This window comes from Prionailurus bengalensis, chromosome B1, assembly GCF_016509475.1.
Source record: "Prionailurus bengalensis isolate Pbe53 chromosome B1, Fcat_Pben_1.1_paternal_pri, whole genome shotgun sequence".
Taxonomy (NCBI): Eukaryota; Metazoa; Chordata; class Mammalia; order Carnivora; family Felidae; genus Prionailurus; species Prionailurus bengalensis.
Window position 1 is genome coordinate 142,111,515 of NC_057344.1, and position 15,126 is coordinate 142,126,640.

The following is a 15,126-nucleotide window of genomic DNA, read 5'->3' on the forward strand; positions in this document are numbered from 1 at the left end:
CTACTTTTGACTGAGTTCAATTCTTCACATGCTTCATTCACTTAACCCTCACAACAACTCTTTACGGTAGATGCTTTTATTACAGCCAAGAACTGAACTGTAAAGAAGTTACGTATTCGTCAAATACTTACTGGTATAAATACTGCTTTAACAGATAGTGGAGTAACGAAGGCACCATTTCAATCTCACTGGATCTGACTCTAAAAGCAATGCTTTAAAGACAGATTATCAGGGGGGCCTGAGTGGTTCAGTCAGTTAAGCAGCTGACCTTGGCCCCAGTCATGATCTCTCAGTTTGTGGGTTCGAGCCCTGCATTGGGCTCCGTGCTCACAGCTCAGAGCTTCGGATTCCATGTCTCCCTCTCTCTTTGCCACGCCCCTGCTCACACTCTCTCTCAAAAATAAACATTAAAAAATTTTTAAAGACAAATTGTTAAAATTAGAGGTTATCAATTAGAATTAGAAAAATGGAAAAATGGAGAAGATACACAAAAGTCTGAATTATGCTATCTTGAAATTTCCTTCAATACACTCTCAGAAACAGGCTCATGAATCCCCTATTCAATATCTTCATTTGTCATTTTGTAGCTCCTAATGAGCTACATTATCCCTCTAGAATGAGGCATGCCAACCTTCTGCCTGCTGCAGCTCACCAGTCATGGAGTCCAGGACTCCCTCCAGCTTGCTAATTCTCTCTTCTTCACGGTCCTCGGGGCCTCAACTTGGAGTGTGCTGAGATGACCTGAATGTCGTCACTTGGGCAGGTGATCCATGGAAGAGTTAATGCAGATGGTCTTGGGAGTCATGAGAAACAAGAGGATTAAGTTAAATGATCCATATATTCCATTAAGAATTTTACAGCAACAGTAAGATGCCCGGACCATAACAAATATTCTATAGACAATATAATGAAGATGTTGCCAATTGTTCAGATTTGGCCCAGTTATTCTGAAGCAATTAAAGCAGATTCCGCCTTTGGGACACAGAGCCGTGGGGTCCACTTTGAACTCGACCTGCCACCTTGTGGAAATTGAAGGCAGTAAAAACATGGCCTTTGAATAGTACACTGTGATAATAATATGATCTAGGCCAACATTGAGGGCTTAGCATATGCTATGTACTATGCTCAATGCTTTTTAAATGCTTTCTCATCTACTTATCAAAATAGCTTTACAAGGCAGGAACTATTATTGTCCCCAATTTAAAGGTGATGAATATGTAACTTAGCAAGGTAAAATAACTTGCCTAAGGTCACAGATCTGGGCAGCATGACCCCAGGGCCCATGCACTTAACCATGGCACTGCCTGTGCCCTCTACTGCCCCTCTCATTTTTGAATTGTATTTAAATATTTAAATAAGCATTGTAGTTCTTTGGAAGGATCACTAACAACAACCCTCCATCTTGAGAGGGCCATGTTCCATCAGAATCATCAGAATTGTGCATTGAGCAGCTACCAGCTGGTCCAATGCATGCGAGGCAAGAAGGATGGGAGTAGAGGGTTGGAGGAGGAGAGCTTTCCTGGGAGTCTCTCATTATTTCAGTGTTCTTTCTCTTTGCAGCTTTCTATTAAGGGGTCATCACTTCCTTCAGGTTCTCACGTTCCTCCTACTCACTCACACACAGACACCAACAGGCCCAGATCCTAAACCTTGGCCTCCCTGCTGTGTAACCTTGGGCTAGTAACCTAACCTATCTGGGCCTCATTTTCCTCATCTGTAATTGGGGATAACACTGATATGTATAACCATGCTTAGTTCCATAAAGTACTTAAGATAGATAAATAACATTACAACTCTGAGAATAAATGAGATCTAAAATATCTAGCATAGTACTGGCACATAGTAAGTTCTTGACTCATATACACAACAAAAATTGATTATGCTACTATAAACTCTACAATTCTTTGTTACATTTGAGTAACATTCAATACTTTAGAAGGTAGCTGTAATCATTTTTTCCTGCGCTCCTTACAACACTCTGATACAACTGGCAGAAAAGGTCTATTACCCCACTTTACAAATCATTGTCGTTAAAATTTATTATGTACCAACTATGAATAGGGAACTGGGCGAGGGATTGAGAGATATAGAACACACACTGGCATTTACAATGGGTTCGTGGTTGTCCTTTGTCGTAACAGAGTATGCAGTCAATCCCTGGGAAAGGAAGAGTATGAGATAATAGAAAAAAAATATATTGGTCTTTATCTCTGGTTCCTGGCACAGAGCTCTTAAAACGCTTGTAATTTCCTAAGTGATAAGAGTACTTTTACTCTTATCGACTCTTATTGACTCTTATCACTTATTGACTTATCAATAAGTGATAAGTCTTTTACTTTAATATTTGGTCTTTGCTAATGAGGAGGAGACTCTGGAAGGGTTCCAGATGGTTCCTGGATGAGGGCTGGTCACCAGAAAGACCAAACCGTATTAGAAGCTGAAAATGTTCACCCCTGCCTCCCACTCTCTTGAGAAGGGAGAAAGGCTGAAAACGGAATTAATGATTGATCATGCCTGTGTGATGAAGTCTCCATAAATATCCCAACTGTATGGAGCTCAGAGAGCTTCCAGGTTGGTGAACACGTGATGGTGCTGGGAGACAGGTGCCCCAGGAGGGGGCAGGGAAGCTCCTCGCCCCTTCCCACACACCTTGCCCTATGCATCTCTTCCATTTAGAGTTCATCTGCATCCTTTATTATATGCCTTTGTAATAAGCTGGTAAGTGTAAACAAATGTTTCTCTGAGTTCAGGGAGCCTGTCTAGCAAATTAATTACACCCAAGGAACCTCTGATCCATATAGGCAGTGGGGTCAGAAGCACAGATGACAACCTGGACTTGTGATTGGCATCTGAAGTTGGCAGGGGGCAGTCTTGTGGGACTGAGCCCTTAACCTATGAGACCTAATGCTAAATCCAGGTAGATGCTGGTAGAACTGAGTTGAATTGTATGACATCCAGCTGGTGGTGGAGCATTGCTTGTTGGAACCCCCGCCCAACGTTGGAAATTGGTGATCGGCACCCATTAAAGAGAAGAATCCAGGTTGTTCCTAGTTTCATGACTGGAGATGAAAGCTACCTCTGTGGCCATAGTGAGGCACTATAGCTTCAAAGAAGCCTGGGGCAGGGAGGGGAGGATGGTGCACCTGGGTAGCTTAGTCGCTTAAGCATCAGACTTCAGCTCAGGTCATGAGCTCATAGTTTGTGGGTTCAAGCCCTGAGTCGGGCTCTGTGTTGACAGCCCAGAGCCTGGAGCCTGCTTTGAATTCTGTGTCTCCCTCTCTGCCCCTCCTCCACTTATACTCTGTCTCTCAAATATAAATGAATGTTAATTTTTTTTTTTTTTTAAGCACAAGGGGTAGGGAGCCAGATGAAATTATGCTTTCCCTACTTCCTTGAGGGCAACTTTGTGGCCTCCTAGAATGATGACTTTATACAGTGGAATGACACGTGACAGTCAACATAAATAAAATACATGACATGCAATGATATGGATATCACTTTACAAAATAATATTAAATGAAAAAAAGAAGTCCCAGAGGCTTAATTAGTAAAGAAAAACAAATTGAATGAAAAATGATATAAAAAGAAAGCAAGGGGACAATGAACGTGTAATTCGAAATGAAAGTTAGGTCAGGTGGGGAGATGGAGGGAGGATGGGAGAGGAAGGTCATGTGGTTGGTAGTAGTTTAAGGTCCTAGTATTCATGTTGGAGAGTGCTTTCCAAAATGCTTATTACATTACAGAGATCAATAAAGAGAGAGAAGAATGAATGGGAGAGAAGGACAAAGGAAACAGACAAGGAAGGAGGAAGGAAGGAAGGAAGGAAGGAAAGAAGGAAGGAAAATGTATGTGGGAGAGTGCTAGTGAAGCAAACCATTTTTCCAGAGGAAAAGGGAACAGTTAGTATCAAAATCCAAAGGGGGTAGGGATTACTTCTCCATGAGTTTGGAGAATGTGACCAAGATTAAAATCTTGTAACGCCATTTCAGGAATTCAGCTTGATGTTAAGTAAAGGAGAGCCTACAGGTGTTTGAACTTGTTGCTTCTCCAGAAGTCCCAATACCCTGGCCAGCTTCATAATATATTCCTTTCTACAGTGATGGGTAGTGTGGAAGAAGTGCTCTGCATATGGGTAAAATTTCTGAACTTTTCTCCAAGTCTACCTTTAGTGTAGTGATGTTAGTTTCTTTTCCCAAGCCTGGGAAGCGGAGATTCAGGTATACCTACAAATGTTTAAAAAACTGCCCTAAATTCACTTATATAGGTCAAAGGCGTAGAGGAAAAAGAACTTCATTCACCCAATAAAGATTTATCATGTGCCTTTTATGTGCTAAGCATGTTCTAAGAATTAGGAATATTGCAGTGAATGCAACAGACAAAAATCCCTGCATTCAAATAACTTACATTGCAGGGTTGAAAGGAACAGTGATCCCAAGGCAGGATAAATTCTAAGGCAAATAGTGGCTAAGAGCCTGGACACTGGAGTTGGCTGCTGGATTTAAATCCTGGCTCTTCCAATGGTCAAGCTCCTTAATTTCTCTAAGGTTCCATTCCTGTATCCGTGATTTAGTGTCTACATTGTAAAGTTCCTTCAGGATTAATGATTTGACATATACAAAACTGTTTAACATAGTGCCTGATACATAGTAAGTACTCAATGAGTATTAGTAATGATTTACTGCTTGGTGAGACACTCATTCACTAAATCAAGCCAAAATCATGGAGCAAACTTGACACCTAACTACCTTGATTACCATATTCTATTAGTTTTATCTTTTAAACATTTCTTAAGTGTGTTCATGGGTTTTTGTCCTCCCTTGCCATTATCTTAGCTCAGGCTGATACTTCGAGACTTGATTAGAGACCTTGCCAAGGGAGCTCCTGCCTCTAGCTTTCTTCTCCCAAACATCCTTCTCCCTTGAGCAAAAATTTGACATCATTTCCCTGATTGAAATCTTCCTGGAATGCTCCTTCCATCCATGACTCTCCCTTGCTTGAGACTCATTAGCATGAGACAGCTGTGATCTGGCCCCTGCCTATCACCGCTCACCATACCCCCACCTTGTTTTTTAAGCCTCCATACATAACCTTTGGGTAGCACTGTGCACACATTGTGCTAGTTCATAACTCTGTGACTTTGCAAGTGCTCTCAGCTATCTGGAGAGCCTCTCTTCTTCTTCTTCTTTACTGGTGGAGTTTGTAACCTTCGATAGGCTGAATTACTGATCCAGCCTCCATACCACTTCCGTTTCTTACACAATGTTATTTCCCTCAATACAACGTGGTACATTTGGGTTGTGATTTTATGCACTCGCCACTCTCCCTGAACAGATTTTAAGGTCCTTGACGAAAGGACATGAGTCTCAGTCCCCTTGGTGCATCCAATACCTACTTAGCACAGAGCTTGGCACGTGGTAGATAAACCGAAGTCTGTTGAAGAACGCTGCAATGCTGTCATGGTCGTTTTGATGTTGCTTGGTAATAATAATAATAACTTGGTAATTGAGCACTTAACCATAGGGCTAAGTGCTTCAAAGGCATTATCTTTCTTAATCTTTTAAACACCCTATGAGAAAGGTAGGTGCTATAATTATCACCATTTTACAGATGAGAAAACTTCGGTTTAGCAGGGTTTAGAAGTTTTCAGGGTCACAGAACTAGTAAGCGGTAGGGCAGGAAGTCAAAACTGGCAGGTGTGCCTGACTCTAAATCTTTGTGCTTTTTTCCTGTATGCAGTCTGGAAATCCCAGAACAAGAAATAATTTGCTCTCCTTCTGAAAGTTCTCAGAATGTTTGCCAGTGGAATGCATTGATTAAAAGCTCTGGATTCACACATCCCTATTTTTAGTTCTCATACATTTATCATTTCTATTCAAGTCCAGACTGATAACTCCAACTGGAAAGTTTTACCTCATATATTTCATATTAGTCAAGGTATTTGATATTAGGTCCCTTTCAAAGATAACATGAAGGATTTTCTTTAAATGCATAGTTTTGCCAACTTATTTTAGAGGAAAAGAAACTTTAAAGAATTGATTCTACATAGCCATTCTGGGAAAGTAGTATTTAGCATGAAACAACCACAATTCATGCTTGCCATTTTGACAGGAAGTGGTTAGATTAATAGTTCAGCAGATGTTTTCCGGGGGCTGAAATAACTTATCATGCACTGCCACTCCTATAGCTTGATCACAACTAGAAAGAGCAGGCCAGGATTACATTCATTTTATTCCTTTCTTAAAGCTAAATGCGATTAATAAGGTAATACATAAAGCAAAGCAGCAATAGCTTTTATAACAAAAATGCGTTTTAAAATATCATTAATTGTTAGCGACCAGCAAGACAATGTTGGTATGGGCTAAAAAACAGACAAATTACCTTTAACAAAGGCAACAGCTTTTATTAATGCTGCTTACACATTCAATGTGTTAGAATTCTGCAAAGGTTCTCACTTCCTAAGCTGAAATATAATTTATGTTGTATTAGTAGATCCTTAATACCACTTAAAAATTTCACTTATGAATTCCTACATGATGCTGAGGTGCTCTACTAGAATCACTTTTTGTCGTTATTATGGAACGATGGAAGTGTCTGTTAGGAAAACAGGTTGCTGTTTACGCTTGCTTGGGGTTTTCAAAACTCTGAGAAAGGAGTAAGCAGAGCTGTTGGAAAGGCCCGTTGTGGGAGCAGTGGCCTTCAGAGATTGCGTTCTTCACTCAGTCATCACTTCCACAGATCTTCAAGAGCGTGATTTCATAGTTTCCAGAAGTATCCGACTGTAAGGAACAGGACCGATGGAGAGAAGGACAGATATAGCATAAATAATGAGGGGACCAAAACGAATGAAATCCCACAGTCTTGGGTGATTCAGTGGGGTGAGACTCATGACTTCTCCCATTTTGTGAAATGCATCTGTAATTCTGTTATTCATTCATACCTGAGTGTGATTATGTTCCAGCCTAGCATCTTCTTTACAATATATAATGTTTAAATTCTTCCTGATTCATGGCAGTTAAATTTCAATTTGGATTTGAAAAATAAGATTGCATCAATTATGTAACATTACATAATATTACGTTTCTAACAAAACTTTAAAAATGATAATCTTAATAACATATTAATATTCATCAAACACTTGCTCTTGGAAGGGTTAACTACTTTAACCTTATAACCCTTATGACTCTATGCAGTAGGTAGCCTAAGTATGTCCATTTAATAGACAGATAAAATGAGAAAAACAGAGGTTAGGAAATCATATAGAGACTAATGAACAGGTAGGGCCTGGCCCCTTAACACCATACTACATTGCCTGACATTCCCAAAGTGCATGCTTCTCAGTTCCTTTCCCCTAGGCTAGCCGAAAAAGATCTTTGTTTAGACAGACAACATGTGAGATTCAGGCTTGTGTACAAAGATGCCATGTTTGCTAGGCAAAACAGGTAAAACTTTTGCATAGCATTGGAGGTAAAACTTGGCTTTTAATCTAGACTGTTTAAAATCCTCACATTATTCTCATTTTATTCAAGGCAACTCAAACAGCGAGCACTTCTTACACTCAAGTTTCACACCAGGATAAATATTAGAGTAAGCAGTAATGCAAAAGACACAATGAAGAAAGGTTATTTAGAGGTTATGTGTTGCTTTCACAATGAGACACAATAGGCGTTAATATACATTCTCTTATTTTATATAGACTGTGGTTCTTCCTCTGTTGGGCTTTCCAAGTTTTGCTCTGCCAGATGTAATAATCTCTGGAACTGCAGATAAACCAGCAGTGCTCTCACTGGGTATTAAAACAGCTCCCTTTACCATCTCCGACCAAGTTGTAAACAATTATTAGCGGTTCTATCAGTTAGACAAGAAAATACATCCAAGTAGTTAGAGGTGCCTCGGTGGCTCAGTCGGGTAAGTGTCTGACATCGGCTCAGGTCATGGTCTTACAGTTCATGGGTTTGAGCCCCGCGTCGGGCTCTGTGCTGACAGCTCAGAGCCTGGAGCCTGCTTCAGATTCGGTGTCTCCCTCCCTCTCTGCCCCTCCCCTGCTCGCACTCTGTCTCTGACTCTCTCTCTCTGTCTCAAAAATAAATAAACATTAAAAAAAATTTAAGAAAAAGAAAATACGTCCAAGTAGCTTAACATAAAATGCAGATCCATTCTCGGTACTAAACAAATGTTCATCCTTTCTTCTACCTCTATACCTCTATGCCTTCTAGTAAAATGGCTATTCTAGAAATTTTACAACCACAAAAAAGTTCATGTAATTTCAAAGCCTTTGAACATAATGTATGTCTTCCTACTTAGGCCATATTAATTGCTCTTAAGAAGTCAAATGTCTGTGTTGGTGTATTTTAACAGTGGTACCACTGATTCTTTCTTCTCCCAACGTTGATCCCATCTTTTATTCTCTACATTTCATCCATCCTGCCAATTATTTCTTTGCAGTGGTTTTTACGTTATTCCTTTTTCCATTCCGACTGTGACAAATCTGCTTTAGGCTCCCATCTCTTGTCACTAGTTTCCTTGGCTCTAGATTCATCAACTGTATTCTCCCACTGTTAATTCTTACTGTTCTCAATTCTAAGCTTTTTTCTATTTTATATTTCTTCTCTTCTATACTCTTACCTATATTTTCTCCTTAGAGGATTTTCATTCACATCCAGCTATTCAGTAACATAACTGACTCTGAAAATGTATCTCATACCACTAGCTCCTGACATGACAATTCCACTTCCATGTTTCGAAGACATCTCTGACTCAACACGTGTAAAAACAAACTCATGAACTTCTCCCCCATTCCCAAAAAAGAAAAGTAAAAAGAAACAAAAAACAAACAAACACACCTAAAGCCTGACCTTCGTGCAGGGAATGGCATCACTATCTGTTCGTAAGTTCGAAACCTGGAAGTCATCCTTGACATCTTTTCTTTGTTGTTCCTTCTACCAAGGTAACACAACAAGTCCCCTAAGTTTTAATTCCTAAATATCTTTTGAGCCTTTGCTCTTTGATCTCTTTGCATTATTACTTTGCAATCCCCAGTTGTAGCAGCTCCAATATGACTAATAAACGAACTCAACACTCCCAAATCTCTTCCTTCTTCTCTCCAATGCATTGTCTGTGATCACAGGCATCTTTTCAAAATGTACTTCTGATCATGACGCTATGCACTTAAGTGGAAAACTCTTCAAGGTTCTTGGGCTCAAGACAAAATCTTCAAAGGTTGACAAATGGTCCTGGGTGATCTGGTCCATTCAGCCTTATTTCTCATTATGTTTCTTTACCATGAGGTCTTTCCCCTTGTAATTCCTTTTCCTTTTGTTGAAATGCCTTACTGATTCTCCAACCCCACAACCTTTGTCTACTCATTTTTAGAACTCAATCATAACTTCTTCATGGAAGCTTTTCCTATCCCTATCCTATGGTCTGACAGCACTGTATCTCTTTCCTTTACATTTAACATAGTTGTAACTTTACATTTATTTGTAATTCCATAAGGACGGGGAAACTTTTTTTTTTCTTTGCTTGTAATTGTAACTCTGAACCAGGTACATAATATGCATTTAGTAAATATCTCTAGTGGATGAATGAAATACAAATTCTGTGACCTCAAAACTCTCTTTCGTCTGAATTCATCTTGCCAGTTGGATTTTGTTTTTCAGTATTCCCCAAGGTAGATCCCCTCATCAATCAAGTGCCTTACTGCTTCTGTCCCTCCTACTCCTAACCATACATACATTTCTAGAGCATTCACCTGAGTCCCTGTTGAGCAGCATAGCACCTGGCCCACAGGAGGCACTCAACACAAGCTTATTAATCCTCAAAGGTAGGCTCAAGACCCACTTCCCCAAGAAACATTCCCTATCTAACCCCAAACTTCTTTACTCTGAATTCCCGTGTTGCTCTCCTCTGTACCACAGTATTTAATTTAATTGTATGTTGTTTCATAGTATATTCTTCTAATTATCTTACTTATGTTCACCTCAAATCTCCACATAGACTATGCGTTGAGGATGGCTACTATGATTTCCATTAAAGACATTGGAATTGTACTATTTATTAAATAGCTACTTAGTTTGTTGCTCAGTGACATCTTATTAATGTAATTTTATCCAAATTTTGTATTAATGTCTTACTACTAAGTAATGAGAGGGACACATTTGTGTTTCCTACTCTCTCTCTCTCTCCTCCTCTCCCCCACCAATCACCAACACCAGAAAGGTGTAGTGAGCAGAAAAATGAGCAGAAAAATGTCCAAACTATAGGCAGAAGGAAGAGGAGGCAGAACCAAAAGTCGGGTGATATGCAAAATGGAACTCTAGCTCTTGAATTATAGAAATTTAAACATCAAAAAAATCCTATGTGTCAGTATTGAAAATGTAATGAGATTACTTAATAGTAAATAATGTTATACTTAATAGTATACTTAATAACACATTTTCTTTTGTTTGTCATTTTTGCAATGTGATTTGTGCTTCTGAAGTTTTATTTAAAAATTCTTTCCTTGCTCCTGGGTCACAAAGGTAACTCTTGTATTTTCTTGGATTAACTTTCTAATTTTATCTTTTATCTTTGGGTTTTTAGTTCATCTGCAGTTTACCAATGATACGGGGTTGGGCAGGATCCAGTTTTATTTTTCACTGTAGAATCGACCAGATTTCCCAATACATTTTTACTAAATTATCTGTCCCTTCCCTACTGATTTATGGTGTTCCCTCTATCCTGAGTTTCCACAAACAATTGAATTTGTCTCTAAGGTCTCCATTCTGTTCCATTGCTTAATTTGTCTGTTCTTACTCCAAAACTACACTTAAAACAATAATGGCTTTGTACCATGTCAGTCTCTAATAGGACTAGCCCTTTCCCTATCTTTACTCTTATTTTTTTTTAAGTGTATTTATTTATTTTTGCGAGAGAGAACACAAGCAGGGGAGGAGCAGAGAGACAGAGGGAACCACAGAATCAGAAGCAGGTTCCAGGCTCTCAGCTATCAGCGTAGAGCCCAACGTGGGGCTTGAACCCATGAACTGTGAGATCATGACCTGAGCCAAAGTGGGATGCTTAACCAACTGAGTCACCCAGGTGCCCCTTTACTCTTATTCAAGGTTGATTAATCATGAATCTTTATTCCTTCACATAAATATTAGAGTAAGTTAACCAAGTTCCTCAAAGAAATCTAGCTGGAATATTGATTGAAATTGCATTTGATTTATATGGCTTACTTTGAGGAATTACTGATATCTTTACAATATCCTATCACATTACTCAAGTGATATGAACCAACTCTCCATTTACTGACATATTTTATGCTCTTTAGAACAGTCTTAAAGTTTTCTCCATAGAGTTATATAGTTTTTGTTTCTATTATGAATGGTAGCTTAATTCTGATTATATAGTCTAAGAAGGACTATTAATTTTTACAGGTTGATCTTTAACTGGCAACACTGTGGAATTTTTATTACTGATAATAATTTATAATTCCTGTTGATTTTTTCTAGAAAGATGATTGTACCTACTGAAAATAACGGAAGCTTCAACACTTCCCTTTGAATCTTTACACGTATTTTTTTCTTCCTTTCCAATACTGTCCAGGACCCCTAGTCCTCTGTAAGATAGCATTAAGGTATATTAATGGCAGTAGTAGCATGGTATGTATTAGTATGTAGGGAATATTATTGTTCTGATCCTTATCTTAAAGGAATTGCATCTAAAGTTTCTCCACCGAGTATAAATATGTATTTGTTATAATATGTTGGTATGTAAGCTTTATCAATTTAAGGAGGTTTGCTTCTGTTCTTAATTTGGTAAATGTTTTTATCATAAATAGGTATTGGCCCTTTTCAAAAGCTTTTTCTGAAAATATTGAAATAATTATATAATTATCTTTTATATGTGTGCAATGTGGGCAATCATATTAATTTTCTGATGTTGAGCCATTCTTTCATTGCTGGATTAAACCTCACTTGATTCTGATGGGTTATTTTTTTTGATAAACTGATACATTCAGGGGAGCCTGGGTGGCTCAGTTGGTTAAGCGTCCCACTTCAGGTCAGGTCATGATCTTGCAGTTTGTGAGTTCGAGCCCCGTGTCGGGCTCTGTGCTGACAGTTCAGAGCCTGGAGTCTGCTTCAGATTCTGTGTCTCCCCCTCTTTCTGCCCCTCCCCTGCTCACGCTCTGACTCTCTCTGTCTTTCAATAATAAATAAACGTTAAAAAAAAATTTAAACTGATACATTCAGTCAATATTTTACTCTTTGCTATCTATGTTCATAAGTGACATGAATTTGTAATTTTCTTTATCCTATATCTTTGGAATCAAGATTATACTAAATTCATAAAATGAATTAGGCAGCTTTCACTTTTCCTGTTTTCTGGTACAACTTGTATAAGATTTGTTCCTTGAAAGTTTGGTGAAGTTCACCTGTGAGTCTATCCGAGCCTGGGATTTTGGGGGAGGTAGGTCTTTGGTCTCCTTTGTAATTTGTTTTATACTTATTGATTATTGAAATAGTTTAATTAACCTCTCTATTTTTTTCCCTGATCCAACCCAACATTTCATTTAAAAAAAGGCACCTTAGGTGATAGAAATGAAGAAACCTTATGTAATTTTAAATTACAAACTGAATTCTTTAGCCAGGGATTTTTCTTTTCTATCAAGGCAGGCATAGTTTAGATATTTCCTAATATAATAAGCCTCAATTAGCCAGACTACTGCGGGAGGGAGAACTAATGGTTAATTTAATTTTCCAGTTTGCTGAGGGTGAACTGAAGGCCTTCTTTATGTTTCAACCTTGTTACTAGCAATCTTTATAAAATGTATGAGTCTACTTTTCTGCCTTAGTAAGTACAATATGGTTAACATTATTAAATCTTCCTGTGTTGATTGAAACTATTGTGATGTGTCAGAATCGATTCAAATTGCATTGAGTGTGAACTGATGAAATCTGTGCTAAGCCCCAGGCACAGTCTGAGAGATGCCTTGTTGAATAAGTTCCTCAATTTCAACTTCAGCATGCAGCACCTTCTGCAAAGGTTTAGTGTAAAAACAAAAGCTCTGGCTGAAAGAAAAATAGGATTCGTTTTGGTGAATGAATCGAGTTGACTACATGATGTGCAAAGGGAAGTGCACTGGTAACATTTACCAAGATTACGAATGTATTTACATCTGCCTCAGCAATCCTACTGGCGTATGGGACTGTATCCCTTAGATACACTTACACCTCATGAAATTGGGCATGCATAGCACAACATCATTCAATTGTTTGTAACAGCAAGAAACTGGAAACATCTATTGATATGGTGGATGCAAATACATAAGCAATGGAATGATGTGCAGTTGTTAAAAAGAATGAGAAAACTTCCTATAAACTGAAATGAAAAGAGTTCCACAGTGCAGAACCATGCTCTCTATATTTGGAGTAAAACAAGAGGAGATTTAACTATGCCGCACACCTGAAACTAACGGGACATTGTATGCCAACTATACTTCCATTAAAAATAGGAACTTTAAAACATGTATTTTTATTTCCTTCTATTGTCATAAAGAAAAATTGAAATAAATAAGAATATAAATAAATAAGAATACAATATAAAATATAGGTAACTGATTTGCATATATAATCCAAAGAAGAAGAACAATTAATGGCCACTAAACCTAAAAGAAAATGTTAAGTGTCTGTTATGTGCCTGGGATTTTGGAGCTGAAAAACAATCACTATCTTTGGGAGACATTTTGTTATCACTATTATTTATATATTTATTTATTTGTTCATTCATTTGTTTATTTATGCCATCACTATTAAAATTTTTTTTCAATTCCTCAAGTTGTACACTTTATTTATTTTTATTTTTTTAATATAATTTGTTGTCAAATTGGCTAACATAGTGTGTACAGTGTGCTTTTGGTTTTGGGGGTAGATTCCCGTGGTTCGTCACTTACATACAACACCCAGTGCTCATTTAACATTTATTCATTTTTGAGAGAGAGACAGAGTGTGAGTGGGGGAGGGGCAGAGAGAGGGAGACAGAATCTGGAGCAGGCTCCAGGCTCAGGGCTGTCAGCACAGAGCCTGATGCGGGGCTTGAACTCACAAGCCATGAGATCATGACCTGAGCCGAAGTCGGACACTCAACCAACTGAGCCACCCAGGCGCTCCTATGCTATCACTATTTTAAACTCGGAAAACACATTCATGCATTGACAGGGAGTAAGAAAACTGAGTCACATATCTCTATGTTTACAGAGTATACAGGAAAGAAGATGAGTAGAAAAAGGCAATATGTGTTTTACTACTTTCAAGGGGAGACTTACTTTAATTGCTGAATATAGGGAATACCCATAATGCTTCTTAAACTCTGCTCGAATGTCCAAAAGGTCAATTTCCGATCTGGAAACCATTATTCGGTTCAGAGTAAACTCATCAGTTCCAACACCCTGTTAAGAAACACAGGTGTCCACAATACAAATCTCACTGGCCGCAAAACAATATATAGATCTATACTTACAGGAAATAGATAATGCTGCACAAAATATTCAACCACAGTGACTCTTCTCCACTCATTTGTCATCAAACTTTATCATTCATATATTCAAGAAATATTTATTGAGCATTTACTCTGTGCCATCACCATGCCAAATGTCAAAAACAAAAACGAGATACCCTTTTTAAGCTTTCAATTTTGTAAAGGACACAGGCAAGAAAACAAGCCATTACAATACAATCCAACATATGGGAAATATTGGGTACTATGGGAGCATATGTAAGGAGAGCCTAAAACAGATCAAGAATTAGGAAAAGTCTGTCTGAGAAAGTGGTATTTGAGCTGGGACCTAAATAATCAGCCAGATGAAAAGAAGGTAGGGCTCACATAGAGAAGGGGAAAAATGTTCCAAGAGAGGAGACAGCATGCATGAAGGTTCAGGCCAAGAAAGAATGCCACATTCAAGGATGCATAAATAATGGGGAAGAATCATAGCAAGAAATGTGTCTGAAAAGGCTGGACCTTGTAAACCACGAAATGAAATTCTGACTTTACCCCAAATGTGGAGAACAACTGCAATCTGTTGAACATGACAGTGTTGAGAGCAGATCAGATTTGTGTTTCGGGAAATCCCTTTGACAGCAGCATGCA

General features: G+C 38.4%; 1 protein-coding gene across 3 annotated transcripts in view; it reads right to left on the minus strand.

Annotated features, from left to right (window-relative positions):
• Positions 1-6,210: 6,210 nt before the first annotated feature.
• Positions 6,211-15,126, minus strand: part of ANXA3 (annexin A3) — a 53,734-nt gene continuing 44,818 nt past the window's right edge. For all 3 annotated transcript variants that reach the window (XM_043572401.1, XM_043572400.1, XM_043572399.1), the window contains 2 exons: positions 14,306-14,428; positions 6,211-6,776 (listed from right to left, as the gene is read on the minus strand). In XM_043572401.1, the coding sequence (XP_043428336.1) occupies positions 6,717-6,776; positions 14,306-14,428 (183 nt within the window). In that variant the 3' untranslated portion in view covers positions 6,211-6,716. The remainder of the gene's footprint in view (positions 6,777-14,305; positions 14,429-15,126) is intronic.